At 36.4% G+C, this 25,951-nt stretch overlaps 1 protein-coding gene across 2 annotated transcripts in view; it reads right to left on the minus strand.

Moving 5' to 3' along the window:
• CWC27 (CWC27 spliceosome-associated protein homolog) overlaps nucleotides 1-25,951 on the minus strand; it is a 113,657-nt gene that overhangs the window by 86,158 nt on the left and 1,548 nt on the right. For both annotated transcript variants that reach the window (XM_014964965.1, XM_014964964.1), the window contains 9 exons: nucleotides 24,983-25,079; nucleotides 23,260-23,372; nucleotides 21,676-21,819; nucleotides 20,867-20,965; nucleotides 20,586-20,689; nucleotides 19,447-19,516; nucleotides 16,806-16,885; nucleotides 15,371-15,404; nucleotides 10,867-11,042 (listed from right to left, as the gene is read on the minus strand). In XM_014964965.1, the coding sequence (XP_014820451.1) occupies nucleotides 10,867-11,042; nucleotides 15,371-15,404; nucleotides 16,806-16,885; nucleotides 19,447-19,516; nucleotides 20,586-20,689; nucleotides 20,867-20,965; nucleotides 21,676-21,819; nucleotides 23,260-23,372; nucleotides 24,983-25,079 (917 nt within the window). The remainder of the gene's footprint in view (nucleotides 1-10,866; nucleotides 11,043-15,370; nucleotides 15,405-16,805; nucleotides 16,886-19,446; nucleotides 19,517-20,585; nucleotides 20,690-20,866; nucleotides 20,966-21,675; nucleotides 21,820-23,259; nucleotides 23,373-24,982; nucleotides 25,080-25,951) is intronic.

Genomic DNA, 25,951 nt, shown 5'->3' on the forward strand with positions numbered 1-25,951 from the left:
ACTTAGAACAGTCCTAAGTATGTTTAGTGTAATATAAGCCCTAAAGGCTAGGATTTAAGAGAAATATTTTGATACTCTGCACTGAAACAGCAATAGTAGGAAAGATTTGCTGCTTACGTGTTCCCTTGAAATTCAGCATTATATGAGCTTTTGCACTTTTTCAAAACTATTGGTTAGAATTTTATGGATTATGAAATAGGTGCTACATCCTACTTGAGAAAAGCTGCAGGGCAGTTCTGGGGAGTAAAATAACTTCCTCGGTAAGTTTATAAGCTCTGTTTTCCAGACAATAATTTCAGACCTTTCTGTCAGTATACTATGGGACAAAACTGCATAAAAGGAGGCGGGATTACATAAGATAACACATGACTTCTTTGACCTTTAATCGCAAAAATGTCAGTATATAGGATATTCCCATAACACTTTTCACTCTCTTGCAAGCAACAAGAGCTATAAAGTCAAGAACATGTAGGTGGCCTCTCAGTATCTAGCTTCCACTCTAATACTATATATTAAAACATTTTATTTATTAGACTGTATTTTAATATAAAACATATAGTATGCTAACAGATGGAGCTCTTGGGATGCTGGGGATATACGCCAGCTAGGTACCCTGTGACATTTCTGAAATGTTATATAAGCTGTACCTAAAAATGAGCACTCTGAGGTCAGGGTGAAGAACGCTACAGACTACTCAGTGGAAGGAAGTTATATGCTTAATGGACAGCACAGAGTCTCTTAATAGAAGGAAGCATTGCAGAACAAATAAGAAGTATTGAGAAAGAAAGTTGGAGTTTTTTGTGGTCGTAATACTTACAATACTTCCTCCCCCTGCCTCAAGAAAATATTACAGATCTCTAGTTATTGTTCTATTTGAAGTACATGATGTCAAACAAAAAGTGTTGTAACTCTACAGCTGTCATTTTATACCAGCATATTACACAGATAGATATCTAACTTTGTCATGTATTATATAATCATTACCCATTCTGTTTTCAAATCAAGACAATATACTTTGAATATACTCATCTAATTAGCAAAGCAGAAATAGGAAAAAAAAGTTTAATTTCATGTCACCACTCAGTAATTGTTCTATTTCAATATGTGACTAAATAGCTACTTTTGCATAAAATTGGAATTTCTTAATTTAATCTATTAAGTTGTTTAAAATAGCTTTGGATGCTTATTGTAGGGTGGAGCACCAAGTGGCCACTTCAAGGAAGTTAAAATGAAACAATATAAGCTGTTTTGCTGGTTTATAACTACTGATGGTTCCAAGTTTTAAAAGAATACCCATACAGATGGAGCACAATAATCCCACAATAAATATGATCTGGAATGATTCGGAACGAAACACAAATATTTACAATTAACCTTCCACTGTCAGATGAAACACAGGCATTTCTCTTAACACTTCAAAACATGGAAGAATTCGAAAGATCTAAGAAAATGAAATTTAAAATGTAGGCAGCATAGTAACAAAGATCTGAAGGTACCACAATATGAAAAAAATGCAAGAGCGAGAGACACAAATGTCAATGCAATCTCATGCAATAATCTTTTGTAGTAGTATAGTATATCTAGTGATAGACTTTAATCTTGCTTCCACGTGACAGTTTTGATGTTTTTTTCTTCTACTCTTTTAACACCTAACAGATGTATTCCATTATTCCAAAACCTGGTACATTATGGACTTCAGCAAAGACTTCTGGATACAAAATTAAGAGGTCATGATAGAAGGATAATAGGTTTTCATTTATTATAATGAGCTGCAGCTAAAGCTATTAGTTTCGTTACATATCGAAAGAAGAAAACTAACCGGTTTACATCTGCTCATCTCAACATTTAAATTATTTTTACATCAATTTCATTGGCAGTATCTCTTTTTTAAAAAAATCTGGTACTGGATTACGCAAAAAAAAAGTACTCCTCGAATCAAGCTAGAATACAATAATCCAATAAAACTTTCCCACAGAAAAACCACACTAGTCAAAACCAAAAAAAATTCAGAGTAGCATATTGATTCTGATAAATGCTATCAAAGAGTTTCTTAGTAGAATTCAACATGAGTTCCTGGCTGCTTGCTAACTTGGCTAATTTTAGAGTGAACCCAAATAACCCCTCTTAATATATGAATCCAGGAAAGCTTGCTTCCCAGAACTTTCAAGTAAGGAAGTCCATAAAAAAAAAATCAGCAACACAAAACAGGCTGAAAGAACATCTTCATTAATTAAGAATTAGGTTAAAAAAAGTTATTGCTTAAAATAGTTGCCAATGAGATAGCAAACAGTGACTGGAAATATATCTGTTCACCCCAGGGAACTCAGTACTAAATCCACTACTAGTGAATCACACAAACTGTCAGAGTGGCAAATTCTCCCATCAGGATTGCTGGGCAAACCAGGCTTGCTAAAAAAACCCAAAAGCCGAAGACAATTAGTTGCCGAAATCTAGGAAGCAAAAAACAGAGTAAGTGTACAAAATGGCAAACTAGTTCTTAGACAGTGATGACTGAAAATCTGGAAAGCTCTAGCAACAATCTAGTGGAATATTGGTAAGAAGAGCTCACGTGGGCACTGTATGAGTAAACAGGGAGGTGGAAGTAAGAGAAAAAGTTTTTGGTCTCTGTATACAGCACTAGTAAGTCTAATAAGAGATTACTGATCAAAGCTCTTAAAGAATGTTGAAAAAATGGAGAAGGAACAAAGAAAGCCATAAAGGTTGATTTGAGGAATGGGAAAAATGTTCTGCTGTGAAAGACTGAAGGAACAAAACAGGTACAGCTTATCAAAAAGACAAAGGACTCAATTAGAATTTCAGTAGTTGAAATAAGAGAAAATAAAGCATACTGCAGTGAACTTCAGGGAAAGGCACCGCAAAAAAAAAAAGTCATTTGCTGCAAGCTGAACCCAGACAAATCAAAATGTAAAATTGGAAGAGGTACTCTTAGGTGTATCTAAATACTGGAATACACTACGTCGTCTGACTAGATATGGACCAAACTGTACTCTCTTGATATCTACAAATTACGTTTGAATGCCTTTCCTGTTCATTTGTAGCCAGTTAGCTCAATACAGGGGTAAAGTGGCAGTAAATTACGGCATGAGATACAGAGTTGATCTAATGGTCTCCTTTGGCTTAAAACAGTATTACCAGAATGCCTGAATTTGCTATATGAAAACAGCAGGAGCTCCTTAGGTACAACGAAGTTCGAAGCTGGTTGAAAAGAGAGTTTGTATTCAAGAACTCAAAAGCCAGTCTTACTAACATACAATTTCTATTTCCTGATGCCCAACTGAAAAACAAGGAGAAAAGCTGTATTGTTGGACATGGCCTGATAGTAACAGTTATACCCAGTTTAATAAAAGCCTAGTAGGATTACAAATAGAGTTAACAAATTGGAAATAGTAATTATTGTGAAGAAAGAATATCATAGTTCTATACAGAAATAGACAAACTTCACATTCCAAAGTTAATAAGTAGTTCTAAGGATATGGCATTCACATCACATTGCCACTACTTACAAACAATATTCACAAAAAAGTGTAACACAAGACGAGATACTGGATTAAGTTTAAATAAGCAGAAGCATAAATAAAATACCTAAATACATACGCATGTAACTTAAAAAACAATTTAAAAAACCCCAACAACTAAAGGGCTGCTGTTGTTACTCCAGACCTCAGCAGAGTCTAAATGGGGTGGGGGACGGGAAATAATGACTTTTAAAAAATAATAAGAAAACCCCAACAAATCACAGAAACATTTAGGTCGGAAGGAACCTCAGAAACTCATCCACTCTAGCCTTATGCTCAAACTAGGTGATATCCACTGTTGTCCCCTCATCTTGTCTTTGATAAATCTATGCTATTTCCAATCCCCTTTTTCTCCTTCATGTGCCCAGAATAGCTTCCAAGAGGACCTACGCCATGATTTGCCCAAAGACCAAAGTGAAGCTAACTGGATCATCCCTATGATGATGATTGCCTTTTTTGAAAATGGGTGCAACATCTGCCACGTTCTCCAGTCAGAGGATTTACATAGTTTCCAAGACTACAGACAGCAGCCTTGCAATGACATCAACCACCTTGCAGTGACGATTATAGACAGCAGACTTGTATGACACTTCAGCCCCCTTGAACGCATTCAACAGATGTACAGAAATTTAACTGTTATAAATAACAAAGAAGTTATAAACTTTCAACAATTACAAGAATGACAAGTATTCTTCCACTGTAGAATTATGTGAGTCTCCAAAATTATTTTTATTTCTTTTCATTATAATGCCTCCACTACAGGCACAAGGTAAAAGTACACAGTAAATGAATTTACAACAAAATATTCTACCATATATTGTTGATTTATGAACAAAAAATATCCAATTCTTCATTTATAACAACTGCAGATTTGCAAAGAGAAAAAGCAGTTTTGATTTGAAGGTCTTTTAAAAGATTTCCATGAGATCACACAGAAAATTACCTTTGTTTTATACCACAGTACTATGAGAGCACTTTAGGAAAGCAATCTTGCATGCTCAGTGTGTTAATGTTTATTCAGATGCTAGGAAAATGTTAGTGTCCTAACTATATGAAATTTTTACTGCATGGGCTGAAACGGACTTAGCATGACTTGAGCATACCTGCCTAGCATGATTAAACATTTTTATTACTATTGTGCCTAGATGACAAAATGGCACTGGGGCTGCAAGTCATTTGACCAAGTGCAGCTATCTGTAAGTAAACTAGTTATTTCATCTTGTCTTTTAACAAATGGAGAAAAAGAAGTCAGAAGAATTAGGAATTAGGAAATCAGGTCATGGATGCACCTTTCCTGGAAGTGTTCAAGGCCAGGTTGGATGGGGCTTTGAGCAACCTGGTCTAGTGGGAGGTGTCCCTGACCATGGCAGAGGGGTTGGAACTCAATGATCTTTAAGGTCCCTTCCAACCCTAACCATTCTATGATGCTATGAATTGCACTTTAAAAAGTGTTATAAACTTCTGCTTTGAAGATGAAGCAAGTAATTTCTTACATATACACAAAATACATGTCTAAGGCTTCATGAGATGATTTATTTGACCCATGAAAAATGCATATAAGAAAACGTAGGAATGCAAGGGAGTGGCAACATAGTTTCTATTAACTACAACAGTAGTTAATAGCAACTACTACTATTACTTTGTCTCTTTACAGTAATCACTGATGGCTTGTAAACCAAAAAGAAATGTGATTACTTAGTTCAGCTGTAATTCATAGGATTATTAGGACCAAAAAATACAACAGGAAGTAGAGTTAAATTCAAGTGAGACCAATTACTGAAAAAGAAAAGTCAGCTTTTTTTCCTACATAGTTTACCTATTCCAGACACCTATTTAATACTGCTATTTAATACCACATCCATTATAAGGACGCAACTGAAATTGTTGACTGTATGGTGAAAAACTGTACAGTCACCTGTACTCTACTTGCACACTGCATGTCTTGCAAACAAGCAGTAAAAATTTTTAAAAGCTGGTACCCAGAAATGCGTAGCACCCGAGCTCCACCTACAGGGTGAAAACAAATGCAAACCCAGTACTTTTAACTACCGAACTAAAAGAGGACTGTTGACTCGGCAGATGATCAGCTCAAGCCACTGTCATTTTACAAACTCAATGTAGTGCTGACAAATCTCATTACTATTCCAATGATGGCAATCACTTCTCTAATCTATATACATTCCTTCATGTAAAAAGCTGTTCTCTACTTTGAAGTTTAGGTCTAAGCTTTCTAATAAAAAGAAAAAAACCCAACAAAACAGACCTGTGAAATTTCTCTAACTACTTGCCAGAATGAAAAGGAATTTTTTTTTGCAAGGTTTCTTATCTAATACAAAATAGGAAAATCTTTCAAACTGTTTTTAAAAAACATATACAAAATGTTTAAACATCTACTGAAACGACTAAGATTATTGTCAACATTTGAACACTCCAAGTATGACTGCATTTAGAAGCAGTATTAGATCTCAGTACCATGAATTTGAGAAGGTGTCTGTTATTTCTGTATTGTTTCTCTGAAACAGATGTGCAAAATTATGACTTCACAAATCTATTTGTATTAGAAGAAACAGGATTGATACAAATTAATACAGATTGGTAGAAAAAGTCATGACGGATGTTTATAAGACAGTGCCCTGAAAAAATATTTTTAGGTGTTCAATTAGCACATTTAAATAGCTGATGAGATGAACAATTCTGATAGGTATCAGATGTCTCTTGGCCCTCTGGTATGTTAGCAGACATGACCCTTCAAGCTATGTTTGGTGGATCCAACTTTTTGTTTGATATTTGCACCTCCCACATCTCTGCCTGCTTTGATCAACACACACTTGGACTACAGTGGGTGGTGATATCAATCACCTCCAGTACAGTTACAGAAAAGTCACTATTCCAGTCAATGAAACTTGATAATATTTATCTTACTTTATCTCATCAGACCTCAAAGTTAGTAACACCTTATTTATAATAAAAAATACCATGCCTTTGATTTTCATGTCAGAGGATGCCACACAATTATTTGGAAATCAGTAAGTCCATAAATTCATGTTACTTGTAGTACTAAGGAGGGTCTCCCAAGGCTATAGCTCCCAACTGCTAAAAAGGCATCCAGTAAAACCCTCTTCTGAGTTAAGACAACCCATTTGGCTATAACACTACTGCTATTGCCCTGAATAACCAATAACTAATGTGTATTTGTCCAATCTCCACAAGAAGAGTACACTGACTCCAGGAAGCTTATACTTACTCTGCATTAGGGAATATTATGGGTAGTATCACAATCATTATTAGGGTGCAGGGTTAATCAACCACTGAAGGCAGAGTATTGAAAACCAGGAATTACTTCTTTCTTCACTCAGGAAACTGCTTCAGCTCAATGTTTCTGCAAGATTTGAGACAGAAAACTACCTCACGTACCCTTGTCCCACTTACTGACATATAACCATTTTAATCAACACAAGATAAATATTCATGTAATTTACTACTGGGATTATGCACCGATCTCAACCATAGGACTAGTAACCAGATTTTGGGATCCAAGTTATTAATAATACTCTTCGATCTCAGTACGCTTCCTGTGGACCAGCTGTCTTTGGCAGAGATAGCACAGACACCAACTTCCAAAGCAGCCACACAGCACACCTTCAAAGGTGACAGAATGGAAAAACGGGATCGATTTTTAGGTGTCTTGTATATGTCCTCTGAAATAATACCCAGTTCTACCTAGCACAACCATGAAAACTTGGCACTAGATTTCATGTAATGTGATTTATGTGCTCTCACAAAGAGAAAAGAATGAGAAACAAAAAGCTGGTGCTCATGAAACAGAACTTTATGCTGGTGTACCCAACACTACATGTTTCTACAAAGAGATCAGATTTATGTACGATTCCAAAAGAAATGGATTAACATCAGTTTACAGATCTGACCACGGAAGTCTTGCTGACTACATAACGTGCTGAAGCATAAAAGCTACTTGCCTTGCCTCTAAAACTAACTATGATAGGAAAAACTAATGCTCATTTATATTCTAGATTTTGTTTGCTGTGTCCTTTCATGTTATTGTGCTCAATTTTTGATGTCAAATGCTCTTGCTTATTTATCTCCAGCTATTAAGCATATTGAGTCTTCTCTTCAGCAAACACAAAATTATGAGGAATCTATGCCTGAAAAAAGGCTGACTAGAAACTCCTCAGTGGGATCAAGCGCACCCTTAGCGAATTTGTAGATGTCACCAAGATGAGTGGTGCAGTTAACACACCCGAGGGACAGGATGCCATCTAGAGAAACCTGGACAAGCTTGACAAGGGGTTCCATGTGAATGAACCTCATGAGGTTCAAGAAGGCCCATTGCAAGGTCCTGCACCTGGGTCGGGGCAACCCATCCATGCAGGCTGGGATTGAGATGAAGGGATTGAGAGCAGCCTTGGAGGAAAGACCTGAGGGTACTGGTGGATGAAAAACTGGACATGGGCTGACAATCTGTGCTCACAGCCCTGAAGGCCAACCATATCCTGAGCTGCATCAAAAGAAGCGTGACCACCAGGTCAAGGGCAGTGATTCTGCCCCTCTGCTCTCATGAGACCCCAACTGGAGTACTGTGTCCAGCTCCAGGGCCCCCAACATAAGAAGGACATCAAGCTGTTGGAACCACAAAAAGGATCAGAGGCTTGGAGCACCTCTCCTATGAAGACAGGCTGAGGGAGTTGCAATTGTTTAGCCTGGAGAAGAGGCGGCTCCAGGGAGACCTTATTGCTGCCTCAATACTTACAGGGGGCCTAGAGTAAAGACGGAGACACACTTTTTAGCAGGGCCTGTTGTGATAGGACAATGGCTAATGGTTTTAAACTGAAAGAGGAAGAAGATTCAGACTAGATATAAGGCAGAATTTTTTTACAATGAGGGTGGTGAGACACTGGAACAGGTTGCCCAGAGGGGTGGTAGATGCCCCATGCCTGGAACCATTGAAGATCAGGTTGGACAGGGCTCTGAGCAACCTGACCTAGTTGAAGATATCCTTCCTCATTGCAGGGGGAGTTGGACCAGATGACCTCTAAACGTCCTTTCCAACCCAAACTATTTTATAATTTGTTCAAATTACAAAGGCTTCTGTACTGTACTTAGTGTGCTTTGCAGATTCAAATCCACAGTGGAGAAGATGTAGAAAAGGTCACTGAATTTCCTGCTAAACCTCATGAATATTTCTTTTGGAGCTATTCAAATTTATTTAAGTGGTTGCCTGGATGCAGTCCTGAGTAAAATGCTCTAGCTCTAGGCAATCCTGCTTCAGCAGGGGAGTTGGACTAGATGATCTCTATGGTCCCTTCCAACTCTAGAAATTCAGTGAAATTCAGTGAAATTCTCACTGCTTTTCACTGCTCTGAAAAAGGGAGACAAACAGCAACACTTACAGTTGGTGTATTTAAATATATCAATATCAAAAGATTATCCAAAATAGCACAAGTGTTCCTACCACTCTAAGAGCACAGCTTGCTTCTAAACATATGGGCCACACAGAGCTAAAAACACTACCTCATGTAGAATGCTCAAAACTTACTAATCTTGCCTTTAAAATCATACAAAATTGTTTCAGTAAGAACATCAAATTGATATCCATGAAGTTCCACATGTTTGTGTGTGATTTCCCTTTTCTCTTAATAATTAGTTTTGTTTTACAATTAAGACAATGATTGAATGCCCACCATAACTGACAACAGCCCCTTCTTCAATGAGATGTAGTTGTTTTTATTTTTAGCAGGTATATATAGTCATATAAAACAAGATTAACCTGCAAGGGGTGCAAGTCAGATATATAAGTTTCTGATGACTGTAAAATGACACATAATTTTGTTTCAGTTACTTCTTCCATATTCCAACCACAATTTCAGTATGTATTTTATCTCAAAGTGTATTACTATTAGAAAAAAAAAATCTATCTTCACATGTCTTGACCCAAAGCCTTTACCTCCCTCTACAGTTATTAATGGGGACAGTAAATGCTATGGACCTCATGAAGCATTTATACTGACTACCGTACACTCTTTTCTCACAAACAGACTGTGCTGGATTCTTCTATGATGACTATATGCCTTGACTATATGCCTTGGCCATTACATATAAAACTATATCTGCAGTGGGGATATACAGGAGGAAAAAAAACAATAAAAAAGAAAGGGAGTTAAAAAAAAAAAAAGAGGAGGAACAGTTTAGTTCAGAGGAGACTCTCCTGAGAGGAGACTCTCAGGACAGACTCTAAGACAGCTACTACATACGCAGAATTTAGTATAGACAAAACCTGCATAATTTCATCAGGTAGTTAACAACTGTGCAGAGTTAAGAGTACGAAATCTAAATTACCTTATTGATGCTTCCTCCTGCTACCCCCCAGTCAGTTTCACTAAGTAAGTAAATTTACACATCGGACTTTACAACTGCAAAGACTTAATTATTCAGTAACTTCTAGAGCCCATGTTTATTAAGATACTGGACAATAATTCCTAGTAAGCTTGCCATCAGGTCCACTACACATCTCTTGCATACATGATGAATGTTTTCACACGTGTTTTATTAGGCAGAAATTCACAAACTGGCTCTGGAAGAAAGACTGCTGAGACACAAGATTCCAAGAAAACAACTCACTGAAAATGAGTGCTAATCAGTACAGATGTTCACGAAGGCTGGCACAGCTGTGTTACATGACTGACACCCATGATTTTATGTCTGTAAAGAGCTTAATACTGCTACAGGAACATACTTGTCCAGACCTAGTTTAATAATTTGAATACAGCGTTACACTACTAAACACAGACATACTCCAACACCCTAAGAGCCTTAGATGATATTTAAAAACTCATGTATTAATTGCAGCGTTGAAAAACTGGTACACTGTAAGAATGACTAGTGTTAAAACAGACTTTAATGGAAGACTCAGAAAGCCTTTACCTTTTGTCTCAGTGATGCATGACTACCATGTGTTAACACAGATAGAGAAGCTATAAAAGTCAAACTAACACATGTGTAGAAAGACAAAGTAAAGCATGATAAAAACATAAATACTCTTCATTCGTAACTCACAGGGAAAAATAGAAGTCAAGCAAGTGCTCAGTGTAATAAAATGTAATTTAACGTTTTGGCTCAAACCACTAAATGAAACTAAGAAATGAGAAAGCAAAAGGCTATTTCATCTTCCATAGTTGGAGATCGGCGGGGGGAATAATTTTAATATAATACAAACCTATCAGTGTTGTAACTGCAAAACTGGAATTGAGCTGAAAATCTAACTGAAAACAAGCTGTAAGGAAATGCAAAACCAAAACCAGAGTACGTTCCTTACCTGCGACTAGTTGTTTTCTTTTCTGTCTTAGTTTCTTCCTCTTGAGGCTGCTGTTTAGCATTTTCACTTGTATCAATTTTCAACTTCTTGGCAACGCGTTCTTTCATTTGAGATCTCTCATTGCTAGCAGCTTCATCTTCTACGCTATCAGCATCTTCATCATGTTCTTCTTCCTCCTTTATTGATTTAAAATGATAAAACTTGTCCTTTAGCTTTTTTTTTTTTTAATACAGCATGCTGAATATGGAATGTTTTTCTTATAAAGATAATCTCTTACAAAAACACTCAGAAAAATACTTCATTTCAAATCAAACTTTTCAAACAAATACCTCCTTATTTGCTTCAGAGGAACAAAAATTTAGAAACATGATAATAAAATATTTTTTCATACACAAATTATATCTTTTTTGTATGACTAAAAAAACCTAAAATAGTCTGTTCTACACTGTAAACCCTTGCAGGTCTGCAGAAGACTTCACAGCAATGTGGTATTAGTCTGGTCATTGTCCATGAACCAAAATTTGATCAAGGCAATACATTAAACACTTCCTTCATTTTCCACTAAAAGAAAAATGAAACTTAAGAACTTCCTACCATAGGGCTATACTACAGTCATGATGCAATGGAAGAGGTGTGCTCATCAGTCTCCATGAGGAGACAAGTACCACATTGATCAAAAGAGCTTGTGAAAACCTGTGGAATCGATAATCCCAACTTGCTGCAAGGTACTATGCTTCCAGGCCTAGCACACGAAGGCAAAATGGGATAAACCACCTTGGTTCAAAGATATTCGGAGAGAGAAGTCATTCTTCTCAGTAACGAAGAAGAAGCCTAACTAGACCAAGGGATCTAAGTTTGACTACTTCTGTCCTTGAAGAAGGAAGCCTGCATGAATCGTAGTGGAAGGATGTCAGCTCAAAGACTAGATGATACATCTTTTCATATTTATTTCACAGTGATGCTAATTAGCTAAAGAAAAGGCGTAAGACACTACACTTTTTGTAATTTTAACCACATAGAGAGGAATGACAGACGTAGAAATGCTATTCCAGAGGACTATACTGTATCCAGGAGACTGACAGGGTGTCAGCACTTGGAGAGGAGGAACACTCTAAAGACAATGTACAAGACCTGGATGTGACTGACAGGTAGGAGGAAGAGTATCACGAAGACCCCGTCCATGAACATGGAAGGGGAGAGGGGAGAAATACATAAGACCCAAGGGGCATGATTTTGGGAATAGAAGAGAAAAATCAAGAACTGGATTTCAGATCTTGTATTAGAGTCATTCTTTAGGAATCTTCTAACTACCATGCTTAGATTTTAGATTTAGACAAGAGAAGACCAGTCAGGAATGAAAAACAAAACCTGTGAATATTCAGCATAGTAAAATAGCTGAATATTTTGTTGAAATAACTGAAAGACTGTTGGGGAGTTGGGGTGGAGATGTGTGTTGTCTGTTCATTTTAAATAGTGGAAAGAGAAAAGATCAGCATTTCACTTAACTTTCTTGGAAGTTACTCTTTGACAGAGGAGAGAATGAAAATTTCTGAAGGACTTGCTTACTTCAGAAATTATCAGGGAGATCAGATGACAACAGACCTCATTGGCAGGGAGCAGAATGCAGAAAAGGAACACAACAGGACTGTGTTTGAGGTGTTTAACAGTCAAGGATAAAGACAGACTCCTTGTGCAGATTTGGCTAGGGCCTAGGTAAGAGCATTTCACAAACACGAAGCTGAATAGGAGAGTTTCTAGGATAAAAATGGACAACTGTAGATAAAATGCAATTGCTAAGTAGTAAGCTAATTAAAAATTACAGAAATCTGAATAACAGGAGAGGGGTTCCATGGATAGCATTTTAAAATGGGAGAGACAAAACAGTTCAACTTGTCCAATTCAGCTGAATTCCCTACTTCCCAAAACTTCCATATGCCTCACTCTGCACAGGATTTCATCAGTTTTCTTCTAGAATAATACTGACAAAATAGGATATAACTTTTCTCCTTAACTCCTTCCCTCTCGCAACTCTACTCTTTTCTTCTGCCCAGTCTCTTCCTTCATTCCCATTCCTGTCTCATTAACTCCATCTGACCTTGTATCTTTTAGAGTCTCATTACCACCTAATACATGAACTCAGAAGGGAATTGGCTGTTCAGTTGGATGGTGGTGTTCTTCCAGTGACACAGAAATGCACAACTGTCTGCCTAGAAGCTGGACTAGTTTTTGCTGCTGTTGTTAACTGAGTGGAGTTGTCCTATTCTTCCCTTTGCTCTGGATACAAAAATGTAATGGGAGACTTTGTGTCAGAATGACTAATGGCTACTGTATGTAATATGATTTAGCCATTTGAGAAGATTATTGAATTGGGGGGCAGATATCAAGCTTTACCTATCCATAGTACTACACGAAAATTACTGTTCAGTAACCGACAAAGAGGTAGAGGAAAACAAGTTGTGCAGAAAAAGGAAATGAAAGTATATCACTGGTAAGAAAAAAAATTTCAGTCTTCTGAACACATTTTGTATAATGTTTTCATTAATGACTTAGGCACAAAATGAGGTTTAACAAATAGCAATGAAGTACTGTTAATATAAAGGATTCAACTCTCAAAGTAAGAAATGTATGACCTTGAGGACTGCAATAAGAGAAACAGGATGATATTTAATAGCATGAACAGTAAGGTCAGGCTTTTTGGGAAAAATAAGAAGAATTTCTCTTACACACTAGGGACTTGTTATTTGGGGGTGTTAGGGAGATCTGGAAGAATTATTTGCTCATAGGATGGCAATAAAACTACCAATGTTCTGCAGCCGTGTAAATCTAAAAGTGATCTTGAGGTGTGTTAACTGAAATAAATCCAAGTGAGATGATAAAATACTAGTACCGCTTTACAAGGCTCAGGTGACTGCCTGAAATGCTAGGTTCTAGCTAAGATCTTTCGATGAAATGAAATCTAAGGAGACCACTTGAAGGAAAAAAAAAAGTCTTCCTATTTCCTACTTCATTACATTATTATAAGAGCATTCCGATTAATTAGGCTGAAAAAAAATAATAAATCGCAGAATCACAGAACCGTCATGGTTGGAAGGGACCTCTGAGATCGAGTCCAACCACAAAAAATACAACAAACAAAAAACAACAAACAAAAACAACACACACAACACCACACCACATCACACCCACGGACAAACCAATAATCTTGGGCACTAGAGCATGCCCTGAAGAGCCATGTCTACACATTTCTCTCTCAGTAAAGTAATTCTTTCTAATATCTAATCTAACCCTCCCCTGCTACGACTTTAGACCATTTCCTCTGGTCCTGTCATTATTCACTTGGGAGAAGAGGCCAACACCCACCTCTCTACAATCTCCTTTCAGGTAGTTGTAGAGGGCAATGAGGTGCCCCCTCAGCCTCCTCTTCTCCAAACTAAACATGCCCAAATATACCTGACATGTCCCTGTGCTACATTCCCCAAATCCAGTTCACTTAAAGGGCTATTCAAACATCTGAAGAATTATCAGTTATCATCCTCAGAACCCTTCTAAGTGCTCCTGCATAGCAAGAATTACAAAGGTCCAAGAACCTGATGTCATACTATGCTTTGTGGAAAAAACACCATGAAACAGGGTGGCAGCAGACTGTGTTTTTTGGGTTTTTTTAGGCACAAGAATGGGATAGACTGTGTCCTTCCTTTACTTCCACAGTGCATCAACTAACAATGAAGTACCTGTGCATGGTGGATAGATATGGAAAATAGTACTTTTCAGGATTCAGTCGGAGGAATGGGAGATTACATTCCTTGTCAAATATTATATCCTTTTCAAAATACATACTAGTCAAATATTATTTCTTTGTCTCAACAGCAACTCAGCTACCCCCATGAACTGTGGCTGGAGGCAAAGACATACTTCAGCTAGCAACTTTACTCTGCACCATGTATGACAATCTCCTTGTAATTAAAATAGCCTCCATGTTTGGTTGAATGTTACTGATTGGTTATTCTGATTTCCTGTCTTTCAGAGGTTACAGTCTTCATAAATTCAAGTGATAAACATTCAGTGAAATTTTGTTTCCTTGAAGGAATTCTTCCGAGAGGACTCTCAGTCATACACAGATTTCCCCTCAGACTTTGGAGTTACATCATTATTCATGACAAGCTTGATCTTAACTTTTGTTTTTTTAGAAACAATTTCAGGGCTTTTGTTAATAGTTTGTCACTCTGTGGCATGTAACCTCTCATATACCTAATCTAATGACTGAAATATCTGGACAGCAATCTTTACAAAATGCAGTAGGTAGTATCAGTAATAACTGTACCCTGCTGTGAATGTTCACAATGGCCAAACCCTTGAGCTCGGAAAGGGCTTCTAGCTTTTGCTGGAAATCTGACTTGAGCTAGATAGTTTTTAAAAACCTGCGAAGCAGCATTTGTTCCCCTAAGAAAATCTAATTCACACACAGTAAAAACCAAAGATTTATTTGTAAAAAGGTGTTACTTACCTCACTCAAATCGCCTTCTTCACTTGCTGCGTCACTAAGGGAAGAAAAATAATCATAACTACTTTGAAGTACCAGAGGAGATTTAAAATACTGTTTAAAATAAAAAATTTTGTTTGGTTAGACACTTGAAATTTTTGTCAACCTAGTCATTTACATCATCCTCACATTAATCTTAAAAGTATCAATTAATCATATTTTTCATAGTTTGACTGTAATAATAATTTCTAATTAGAGATTTTAAAAAAAACCCAAAGGATAAAAAACACAGGATAAATTCTAACCGTATCTTGACCTATCCAGACAAAACACTAATGTATACAATTAAAAGAAAAAAAGGCAAACAAAACACAACAGACTCTTTAGCAGGTCCTGTTTTGATAGTACAACAGTTTTAAATTGAGAGAGGGCAGATTCAGACTAGATATAAGAAAGAAATTTTTTATAATGATGAGGGTGAAACACAGGAACAGGTTGCCCAGAGAGGTGGTAGATACCCCCTCCCTGGAAATATTCAACGTAAGGTTGGAGGGGACTTTGTGCAACCTGATCTAGTTGAAGATGTCCCTGCACATTGCAGAAGGGTTGGACTAGATGAACTTTGAAAGTCCCTTCCAACCCAAATTATCCTATGATAAGCAAATTCTCAGGAGTTGATATATCTCCATGGAATTGTCTCAGCTCAACACTTAACAGTGGTTAAAAAAAGCAAATCAGAAGTTAAGAAGTATTAAAAAGAAACAGAGAAGAAAGCAGAGACTCTATGCAAACATACAGATTTGTGATTTACCTCATTTTTAATGTTGTTTAGATTTGGAAAAAAAAAAAAGGGCTGGGAAGTGCAACAAGAGTAACCACATGAACAGAATAACCTGTGTGTGAAGAAAAGTTGAGTATGCTTTAAAAGTTTAGGCTAGAAAAGAGATGGCCTAAGAAGGGATTGTGGTAAAGAAAGGTATAAAAGGGACTGACTGCTCAGTATCTCTTCCAGTGTAAGAGATAGAATTTATCAAACGATGCCAGTAGCAGCCAGGTTCAGAACAAAAAAGGGAGGTACTTCTTGCAGAAGACAGAATGATGTAAATGTAAACAATACCTTAAGAGACTGAATAAGTACTTTGATGGGAGCTCTTTTAAGTATTACTAAATAGACAAATCACATCAAACTCTTGACAGTCCACTGAGCTGAAAGTAGACAGAGGCTGGAAGATTACTCAGGTAAACATTATGCTTGCCCTGCTTTTATTCTCTGTTGTGCATCCAGTTATGGCTAATGTTGGTGACAGCATAGAGGGTTAGAGAAATATCTGGTCCAATTCATCATTGCCATTCTTAATTTCTTAAAGAGTAACAGACAAACAATGAGTACACAGGATGCTAATCAGGTCTAATATCCTGGAAGTAAATCTGTTAAAAAAATTGGAAATCACATATTAACCTTTTGACAGCAGGAACTGAGCTTAGATGTGGATCATCCTTCAGTAGATCATGACTACTTTTACTTTTTCCTTTCATGCTCTGTCAAAAGAAAAGAAAATAAAAGAAAAAAGGTATTAAAAAACTTCAGTGTCTGAGAGAATAGATGGTGAAAAAGGATAATGGTAAGAAAAAGACAACTTGTTTCTTGTTAGCTTAAGCCTAATGAGTTAGCACAAACACTTTTAACAGCAGAAGAAGAGAGGAAGTGTTCCAGAAAGAGCTGCATCAAACTGATCACATAGATTAAAACAGTATTTTTGCAACTGCAATGCACTTAATTTTAAAGGAAAAAAAAAAAACACCACAAAACAAAGAGATTGTTTAATCATCACAATCTTTACACATCATAAAGATACATGGTTTAGTACTATATATTTGAGTGAATGAAGAGGTAAGAACTTGACTTTCCCATAATGGCATATTACAATGCAATACATATCAATTGGTAGGACACTAATTAGACCACTAGGGGAAAAAAAAAAAACCAAAACAGAAAGGAAATAACAACCTGCAATACCTCAAGCAGGAATCACCTATTGAGGCAAGCAGTCAAATAAATGTAAGGCCACACAAGCTATTCAGGCAGAAAGACACTATGTAATGCAAGAAATGCAGTAAGAAAGCATTCCCTGTGCTAATCCAGAAACTACACTTAAATTTCAGACTGAAATCAGACTGAAAATCTCTTTACAGAAACAGTCTGTATTGTGACCTGAATGTCTCTATTTCAGTTGCATTTTATAATCCTTTCAGGAAGACAGCAGTTGTGTGGATAATAAAATCTTACTTCTTCAAACACAACTTCAAATTTTTATTTTGTAGAAAAAAAGACTAACACATTCAGCAACATGAAGAATTACTTCCTTCAACAAGTAATTTGTGTGTGCGATCAGGAGTTAGATAAAATATTAGACAAGGGCTTATTACCTTTATAAACTGCTTGAAACAACTAAAATTAATTGAGCAGTTTGGACACCGGAAGATTCAGCTTAAACACTAATCAACACCCAGTGGGGATCCCACTGTCAGGTCTCTAATGCCTTAGTGGGAATGATTACTGCACTAATAGCCTCAGTGGCCTTTCCCTGGAGATGCTCTGCCTATGACCACCATTTCATCTCAGGCCTGACAATCCACTTGCTGCCTGAGCTATGTCAGAGGTGTATCTGTGTTCTGGATGGGCCTATTGGTCCCACACCGTTGACGTCTCCAGCACTGTTTTCTGTCCCATCTCTTGCCATTTCTGACTGTACTCTTTGGATGGGGCCCTTGGTCTTCGTTATTGCTTGCCACGTCTAGGACTGTTGATGGACCCTATTAGCAGGAACCTACTCTGCCTGCTGTATCCAGACCTTGTGGAATTGTGCCCCTGTTGGTGAGTGCACAGCCTGTGCTGGAACCACTCTTGCCTCCTCATCCACTCTCCCTCAGGCAGCCACTCTGCTCTTGCCTCTCCTCGACACAAACTTCCCTAATCCTGTAATCTCTGCCTTCTGTAACCTCCTGGGGTGCACAAATTTTCTAAGATTCATACTCTCTATAACATAACCATTTAGAGACTCTCCTGATATAGAAGATACAATCTGTCCTCTAACATTTAAAAGACAACAATGGCCCTAAATTCTTGTTTAATCTCTTTTTGAAAGTATTTACGCTTCTCACTTCAGTCATGTTCTGTGGCATAAATGTTGAAAACTTCAACCCCAAAATGAAAAAATACTTTTTCTTTGTATATTTATTTGCTCATTTATCTTTGCATCTCAACTTTAACATTGTAAGAAATAGGGAATAATCATTCTCATCTTTCTCTCCCACTCTTCCTTTTGTTTTATTTTAAAATTACCATGATCCATATCCCCAGTTACCCTTCTTGCCCTTCTCTGTACAGTCTCAGGAATGACTCTGGTGATGCACTGCAGTAAAAGCAAAATTTATTCCCTCACTTAGACTAGGCCAGAGTATAATATTGGTCATAATGGGGAAAATGGAGAAAAGACTTACAGAGGCGATCTTAAATTCAGTACTCACTTGGCTAATATGGCAATGTCAGGTTAGGAAATGTCACATCAACTATCTCTGCAACTCTAATTTTGTGAATGTGGACAATTCACAATAGTGCAATATTTAATTCCGAAAATGCACTATAATTCCACTTGAATTTGCACACAGAATGGATATACATAAGAAAATGGAGCTAAGAATGCACTGGCAATGAACAAGTTCACCTATTTCAAATCTCAAGCATTCTACCACCAAATCACACTCTTATAATTAAGGATGTGAAGAAAAACAAAGTTGCTATCAGCTCTATGAATTTTAAACACGGACATACATCTGCACTATGAAGTATGAAGTTTTATGTTATGGAAATGTAGAAATATCATGCAGTAACTAAAGGCATCTTTAAAGTTAGAAAAGTTAAAAGCCTCTGTTTTTTCAACATGTTAAAATAGCAGAAGATAAAAAATGAAGTTATTTCTAATACTATTGTTCACAACTCCAATATAAGAACAAGATGCAGAACTTTAAAGCTTTTACAAACATACAAAATAAGGTAAATTTAAGTTGAAAAGAAAAAAGAGGATGATTTGGGAAGGTACCTGACTAACTCTATTGACTTCCTCCTCTTCTTCTTCAGCTTCTTCCCCAAAGGAAAGCAGATTAAAATTTCTTTAAGAGAGAAAACACATTTTCTAGTACAACTTGAAATAGGGTTTCATTAACATTCCATAAACTTTAAACATATTACTTTCATGTTGTATGCAATTTCTCAAAAAAGCTTTTTATTCTGCTAAATGTTCCAATTTCAAACAACTATAACACACTGTTTTGCAATACGCAGAATATTTCAAGAAACATATTCTATTCTATTCTATTCCTGCAACAAAACAATCATGATAGCTAAGCATCACTTAGAAAATGGTAAGACGAAATTTAAGAAATTCTGCCTTAACTAACTTTCACAGACTCTTAAATGCTGACAGCTCTGAAAACAGACAGTTGTATTTTTTTCATTTTTTCTTCCTCTAACAGAGCAACACTGAAGTACAAACCACAAAATTTTCAAGATATGGCAGCTCAGAAAGACATCAAATGCCTATACATTCACAGAATGTAATTAAAAGAAATAATGATTTTTTTTTTCAAAAGTAATTGTTTATAGTATGTTGAAACCAGTCACCTGCAACATGTTGTGTTTTTGTCCAACAGAACTGACAGCATATACGCACTTCAAATTTCCTACTACTTTTCATGGCATGCTTATGACTACCAAATTTCATTCACAGAACCTGAAATTTCCTATGTCAAAATGCCTGCCTTTTGCTAAGTTGTTTAGTGGGAGAGAAGTGGTAGCTGATAAAATAAGTTCAAAACCCTCAAATAACCGAGCTATGACCTAGTTACTAGTATGTATTAACTTTGGTGTCAGCCACAAAAGCACAATTACACGCTCTCGCCCATGGGAAAGGTTTAAGACACCTTTTACTTCTCTTTTGCAACAAACTATCAGCAAACATGAAACAGTTACAGCTCAGCTGATGCACAGTAACCACTTAGGTCACATCAACTAGATCTGTCCAATCATTTCAGAAACAGGGAAGAAATGTTTGCTAAGATTAGGGAACATTCCTGTGCATTTTGGTAAAGCTTTGTGTTTCAAAAGCAGAAATAGAAAATTACCAAGCTGCAAATTAAAGGTGAAAGAAAATTAACCACCACTTATGTTGCATGTATTTACTTTGTGCCTTTTACTTTGGACTTTTTAATTTCTTCTTCTGGCTTCTCCTTCTTCTGCTTTCTACTCGGTCTTGGAACAATATCATCAAAAGGATTAAACAAAACCTGTTAAAAAAGCATTATTTTAGACATGTCTTTAATAAGCACTTTGTTATAATTAAATGGTTCACTATTTTAAAATATATAAAAAGACAAGCTAAGTTTTCCTACGAGAACACAGTTTTCCAAACACTATGAACAAAATATTTTAAAACTTCAAATTTCAAATGAGAACATACTTACCTCACTACTTCTTATTTTGTGTGGACTGAGAGGTCTCTCTTCCTTGTCAACTTCTACTTCAGCCAGACGCAACATGTTATATATTGTATCCCCTGTAACCTGTCAAATTCATAAAAAAGGTTAGAGAGTCCTTGCCTATAAATTTTGTTAACTATTCTGCAACATTATTATGTAAAGAATTTTCAAGATACAAATGATGCAGAAATACTGTAAGCAAGACTTCTAAAAGACAGCAAGTACAATGTACAAAGGTTTGTGTTTAAATTTTAAATTTCACAGCTGAAACAGTTTAAAAATTGAAGGAACACAGGTAGCTTGACATGCATTTTGAGAGTGTACAGAGGGGGAGATGTCAAATTCTTACTCTGAGCTGTGAAAGAGGAAAACGAAAGACAACGTGAAATTAAAAAAGTAGTTGCTTTTCTTTCAAGTAAATCATGAGAGTGGCAAATTCATTTTATGCTTTTCCTTTTCTTGATTCTTCTTGGGTAATTAGAATTTACAGTTTTCCAACTCTGTATTAGATGAACTGATTCATAAGACAGAGCCATAATAATATTAGTAGGATTATTCAAAGGAAGCACAACACCAAAATATAACTCAGAAGAATAACAACAGCAAACCAGGTAATTATGGGAACAGCCCATAGAAGCATTACTATCAGACGTGGGAAACATGGAACGGAGACAGCTTAGAAAACACTGAAATAAATTTCAAATGTACATAGCAGCAAACACCACTAAAATAGCGTTTGAATACAGAGGAGCTTCTGTCAAACTCAAACAGGGACTCTAGTCTGTGTAGCAAACCTTTCCAAAGATGGTGTGCTTGTTATTAAGTTCATCTGCACGACCCAACGTAAAGAAAAATTGGCTCCCGTTATCATGGGGCCCAGCATTTGCCATAGCAACGAGTCCTCTTCGATTAAATCGCAGTCGAGAGTGGAATTCATCCTGGCAAAGACAGAACAGAAATGAAAACAATTTATGTAAAGTATCTGTACATTCCACTTCCTTAGCTACGGGTTATTTGCATAGATATGCACACACAGAAAATATGCTCTTAATGTTTTTAAAATTCAGACAGTTATAAAACTAAAGTATTTTGAAACCGCATGCCATAACTGTATTTAAAACCTTCTGTTTTCAGCAGAAAAGATAATTTTTAGTCAAAGATTTTTCTTCTTAGTGCTGATAATAATGCAACAAGTGAACAATCTTTTTTCAGAAAAAACCATAAACACATAACCAACAAATATCGAAAGACAAAAATTAGAAACTACTATATCAAAACCAGAAAGACACAATTTAATAAAAACTCTAAGTTTTGTCTTGTTAACTTTCTCTTTTTTCAGTTATTGCCTACTAATTGTTACTTATTACTTTTGTTGGAATTTATTATCCTCTAAATATCAAAAAAACCTAAAGCATTTCTAAAAGTAACTGCATTTCATACATTTCTCATAAAACTAGCACTCCTGTTAACCGCTGTATTCAGAAGAAAAAATCCTACTTTGTGTAAAATAATTAAAAGGTCAGTAACAGGTTGTAATTGTACAGTATTGCAAAAATCCATAGGAAGAACATTTTCTGGACCATGAGAAAAAAGAATAGGACTACTTTCAAAGCAAGGTGAAAATGGTGATTAATATATTAATACCATGATAATATCAACAACTCCAAATACTGCAATACCGAGATATCACCAATTTTAAGCAGTGATGCTACTACAATGTTGGTAATATCTCCTTTGCTCTCTGCTCAGGTACAACCCCTTCCACAAACTTCACGTTTCATATAGGTATGAATCTACACTAGCAGCAGGGAGACAGAAAATGCAGAGACAGGCTATGAAGCTTCAGTCGTGAGCTAAGGTGCCTGCCCCATCTGAACTAAAACAATTGGGCAGAAAGAACACACATGCTGTGTGTGTGTCACCTCACTCAGACTCCGGATCTAAGCCTTCTGGTTAAGAGATGAGCCATGCTGGTATCAACACCACCAACGAACACATATACAACATTGAGACCTTTGCTAGATGAGATACAATGTGCATAAACAATGTACAATTCTGCATCTGAGTTTGCCACATATCAACACCAACTCTTCACTCTTCCCCCTCCCTATTTTTCCTTGTGAAGTTCACACTAGTATACACTATACATGCTGGTATACATTATACATTTATCATAATATCAGGACAGCTAGATTAAGAACTCCCAATTCAAAAGGGCATACTCAAAAAATACTGAAGTAACATGTGAAACCAATTACTCTACATGTATAATGTCACATTTCTAATATAAGATTTGTTTTCTCACAATCTAACACAGTAGGAAGACCAACCAACCAAGAATAAACAAAAATTAACTCATAAGAGATACCGATACGTACTTTGAAAGGAGCTCCGTAGATTGAATCTCCACCTGATCCAGTACCAGTGGGATCACCTCCCTGCACTATAAAGCCAGGCACTACTCTGTGAAATATTGTGTTATTGTAATACTCTAAAAAAAAAAAAAAAAAAAAAAAAAAAAAGGATGTTAAATACATGTAAATGGTTTAAAAAAAATCAAACTTTCATATAAATTATGCAGAGATGTCTAGAGACTGAAGTTGCAGAAAGCAAGTACTGTAACTGGATTCTGCTATTTCCACTGGGTTCCCTCCTCTTCTACTGTCTTGCTCAGTGTGACTGTATCCAGCTTATGAAAAAAAAATAAAAATGTGATATCATATGCTTCTCTTGCAAAAGACACTATACACCACAAGCAAGATGACACTGATTAATTATTTTCTTTTCAGATTTTACGCTTTATCACTGGAATGATACTACCAACATACATCAATTTAAATTGAAAGGTAAAACTACTATGCTGTGTCCCAATAAACATCTCACATACATCATTAGTTATACCCATAAACAAAAAAGATTAGCACTTCCAATCACCAGCATGGACTACAAGTGTCACCTCTTTCACCCCCTACACTGTGCGCAAACTGATCCTTTTCAAAGAATGAAATATTTCGCTCCCTAAGTTATCCTTCTTCCTATCTATCTATCTATCTATCTATCTATCAGATAAGGGTGATGAGATTATAAGAAAACAAAAGGAATGAAAAATTTACTTGACATATTTCTGGTTGATTTTTTTTTCAAGAAGTGAAAATAAATCTGCAGCATGCTGCAAGGCAAAGCAGGATGTGCAAATGTTACAGCATAGCTAGATGTACTAATGGATGGTTATATGCTAAGATACTCAGAAGAGCATTTACTATATGAAGCATAAGATTCTACACAGCAGTCAGACAAACCCAGAAAGGAAATAAAGTACAGTTCTTTAACACTAAGGATAACTGAACTCTTAGGACTTACCAAGGGCCAAGAAATTGATTTACCATTGCAAAAGATCTCTACATTTGCACATTAAGCATAAGAGCACTGAACAGGCTGGATCTGTGCTAGAGGCACAAATGCCAGACTGCTATTTTTCCTCAACGGAGGACGGCTAAAAGAATTCTTAACCACGCTATAAATGCATAAATGGGATAATAGCAGCAGCTAGAAAACACATAAAGGCACCAACCAAGTCCTTCACAAATTCTTGTTACTATTTTCCAAATAGGAAGCTTCTCATTCTGGTACCCGCTTCTTCAATGAAGAGCATTACAGAGCTTCCACCAAAAAAAGCTACAGCAAGTGAAACATGAGAAGCACTCAAGAAAAAAAAGAAAAGGTAGTAAAGATGGTAATACAGAAATAAGAATTTTGGAGGATGTTCAATATTGCATCATTGACATTTCAAACATACATTAAAGAAGTAGTTATAATTTGTAGAGACTTGCTGAAAATAAGCCTTCCCAAGCATTTGACATACAACTTTTTAAGAAATACTGTCATCTGCTACATTTGAGAAAACAATCTAAATTTTTTTTTTTCAACTGGGTTCCTTTATAACCTTGAAAAACATTGTCTGTTAGTTAATATTTTCTAAATACAAATAAATTCATTAACTATTAAAGTTAAAACACAGTTATGATCTCTATTTTACAAAAAAAAGGCACAAAGATGGCATATGAAATAATTTCAACAACACCTATCCTATTCAGTCATTACCTTCCATACAAAGCTGGATGAAATTTCGACATGCCTTTGGTGCTTCTTTTGACCACAATTCTATATCTATATCTCCTGCTGTTGTTCTCAACAAAACCTATAAAAATAAAGATAAATACATCATTAGTTTTATTGTAACATAGTCACGGATCAGACAATATCATTGCTGAGCTAAAAAAATACATCTGAATACTTTATATTAGTAAGAATAATAGACATTCAAATGTGCCAGGTCGCTACTGTTAGTTCTAGATAGTACTTTCAAAACATAACATGCAGTTCTGACCGATAGGTATAGTAAGGCTTAAAGGCCAACGACCAGGTATCTGACACATGACAGAAACTTAGATACCCTTTATCACTTCCATAATGAAACAACATTAAAAAAAAAAAAAAAACAAAAACAAAACCAAAACCAAGTCATAAATATCCAAAGGCATATAGAATCATAGAATGGTTAGAGTTGGGAGGGACCTTAAAGATCATCGAGTTCCAACCCCCCTGCTATGGGCAGGGACACCTCCCACTAGACTAGGTTGCTCAAAGCCCCATCCAGCCTGGCCTTGAACACCTCCAAGGATGGGGCATCCACAGCTTCTCTGGGCAACCTGTTCCTGTGCCACACCACCCTCAAACTGAAAAAAATTCCTTCCTGATATCTAATCTAAATCTACCTTCTTCCAGTTTGAAGACTTTACCCCTCATCCTATCACTACATGCTGTTGCAAGCCTCTCTTACAAGTAATGCCATTAACTTTGTTATGAGATCATTAAAAAGATGTTCATTAAAAAGATGTTCAAGGCAAGGCTGGATGTGGCCTTGAGCAACCTGCTCTAGTGGGAGGTGTCCCTGCCCATGGCAGGGGGGTTGGAACTCGATGATCTTTGAGGTCCCTTCCAACCCTAACCATTCTATGATTCTAAAAAAATTAAGAACCTAAGATACACTCGAGAACAGAGGAAATTAGG

The sequence above is a fragment of the Calidris pugnax genome, unplaced genomic scaffold (assembly GCF_001431845.1).
Source record: "Calidris pugnax isolate Ruff unplaced genomic scaffold, ASM143184v1 scaffold273, whole genome shotgun sequence".
Taxonomy (NCBI): domain Eukaryota; kingdom Metazoa; phylum Chordata; class Aves; order Charadriiformes; family Scolopacidae; genus Calidris; species Calidris pugnax.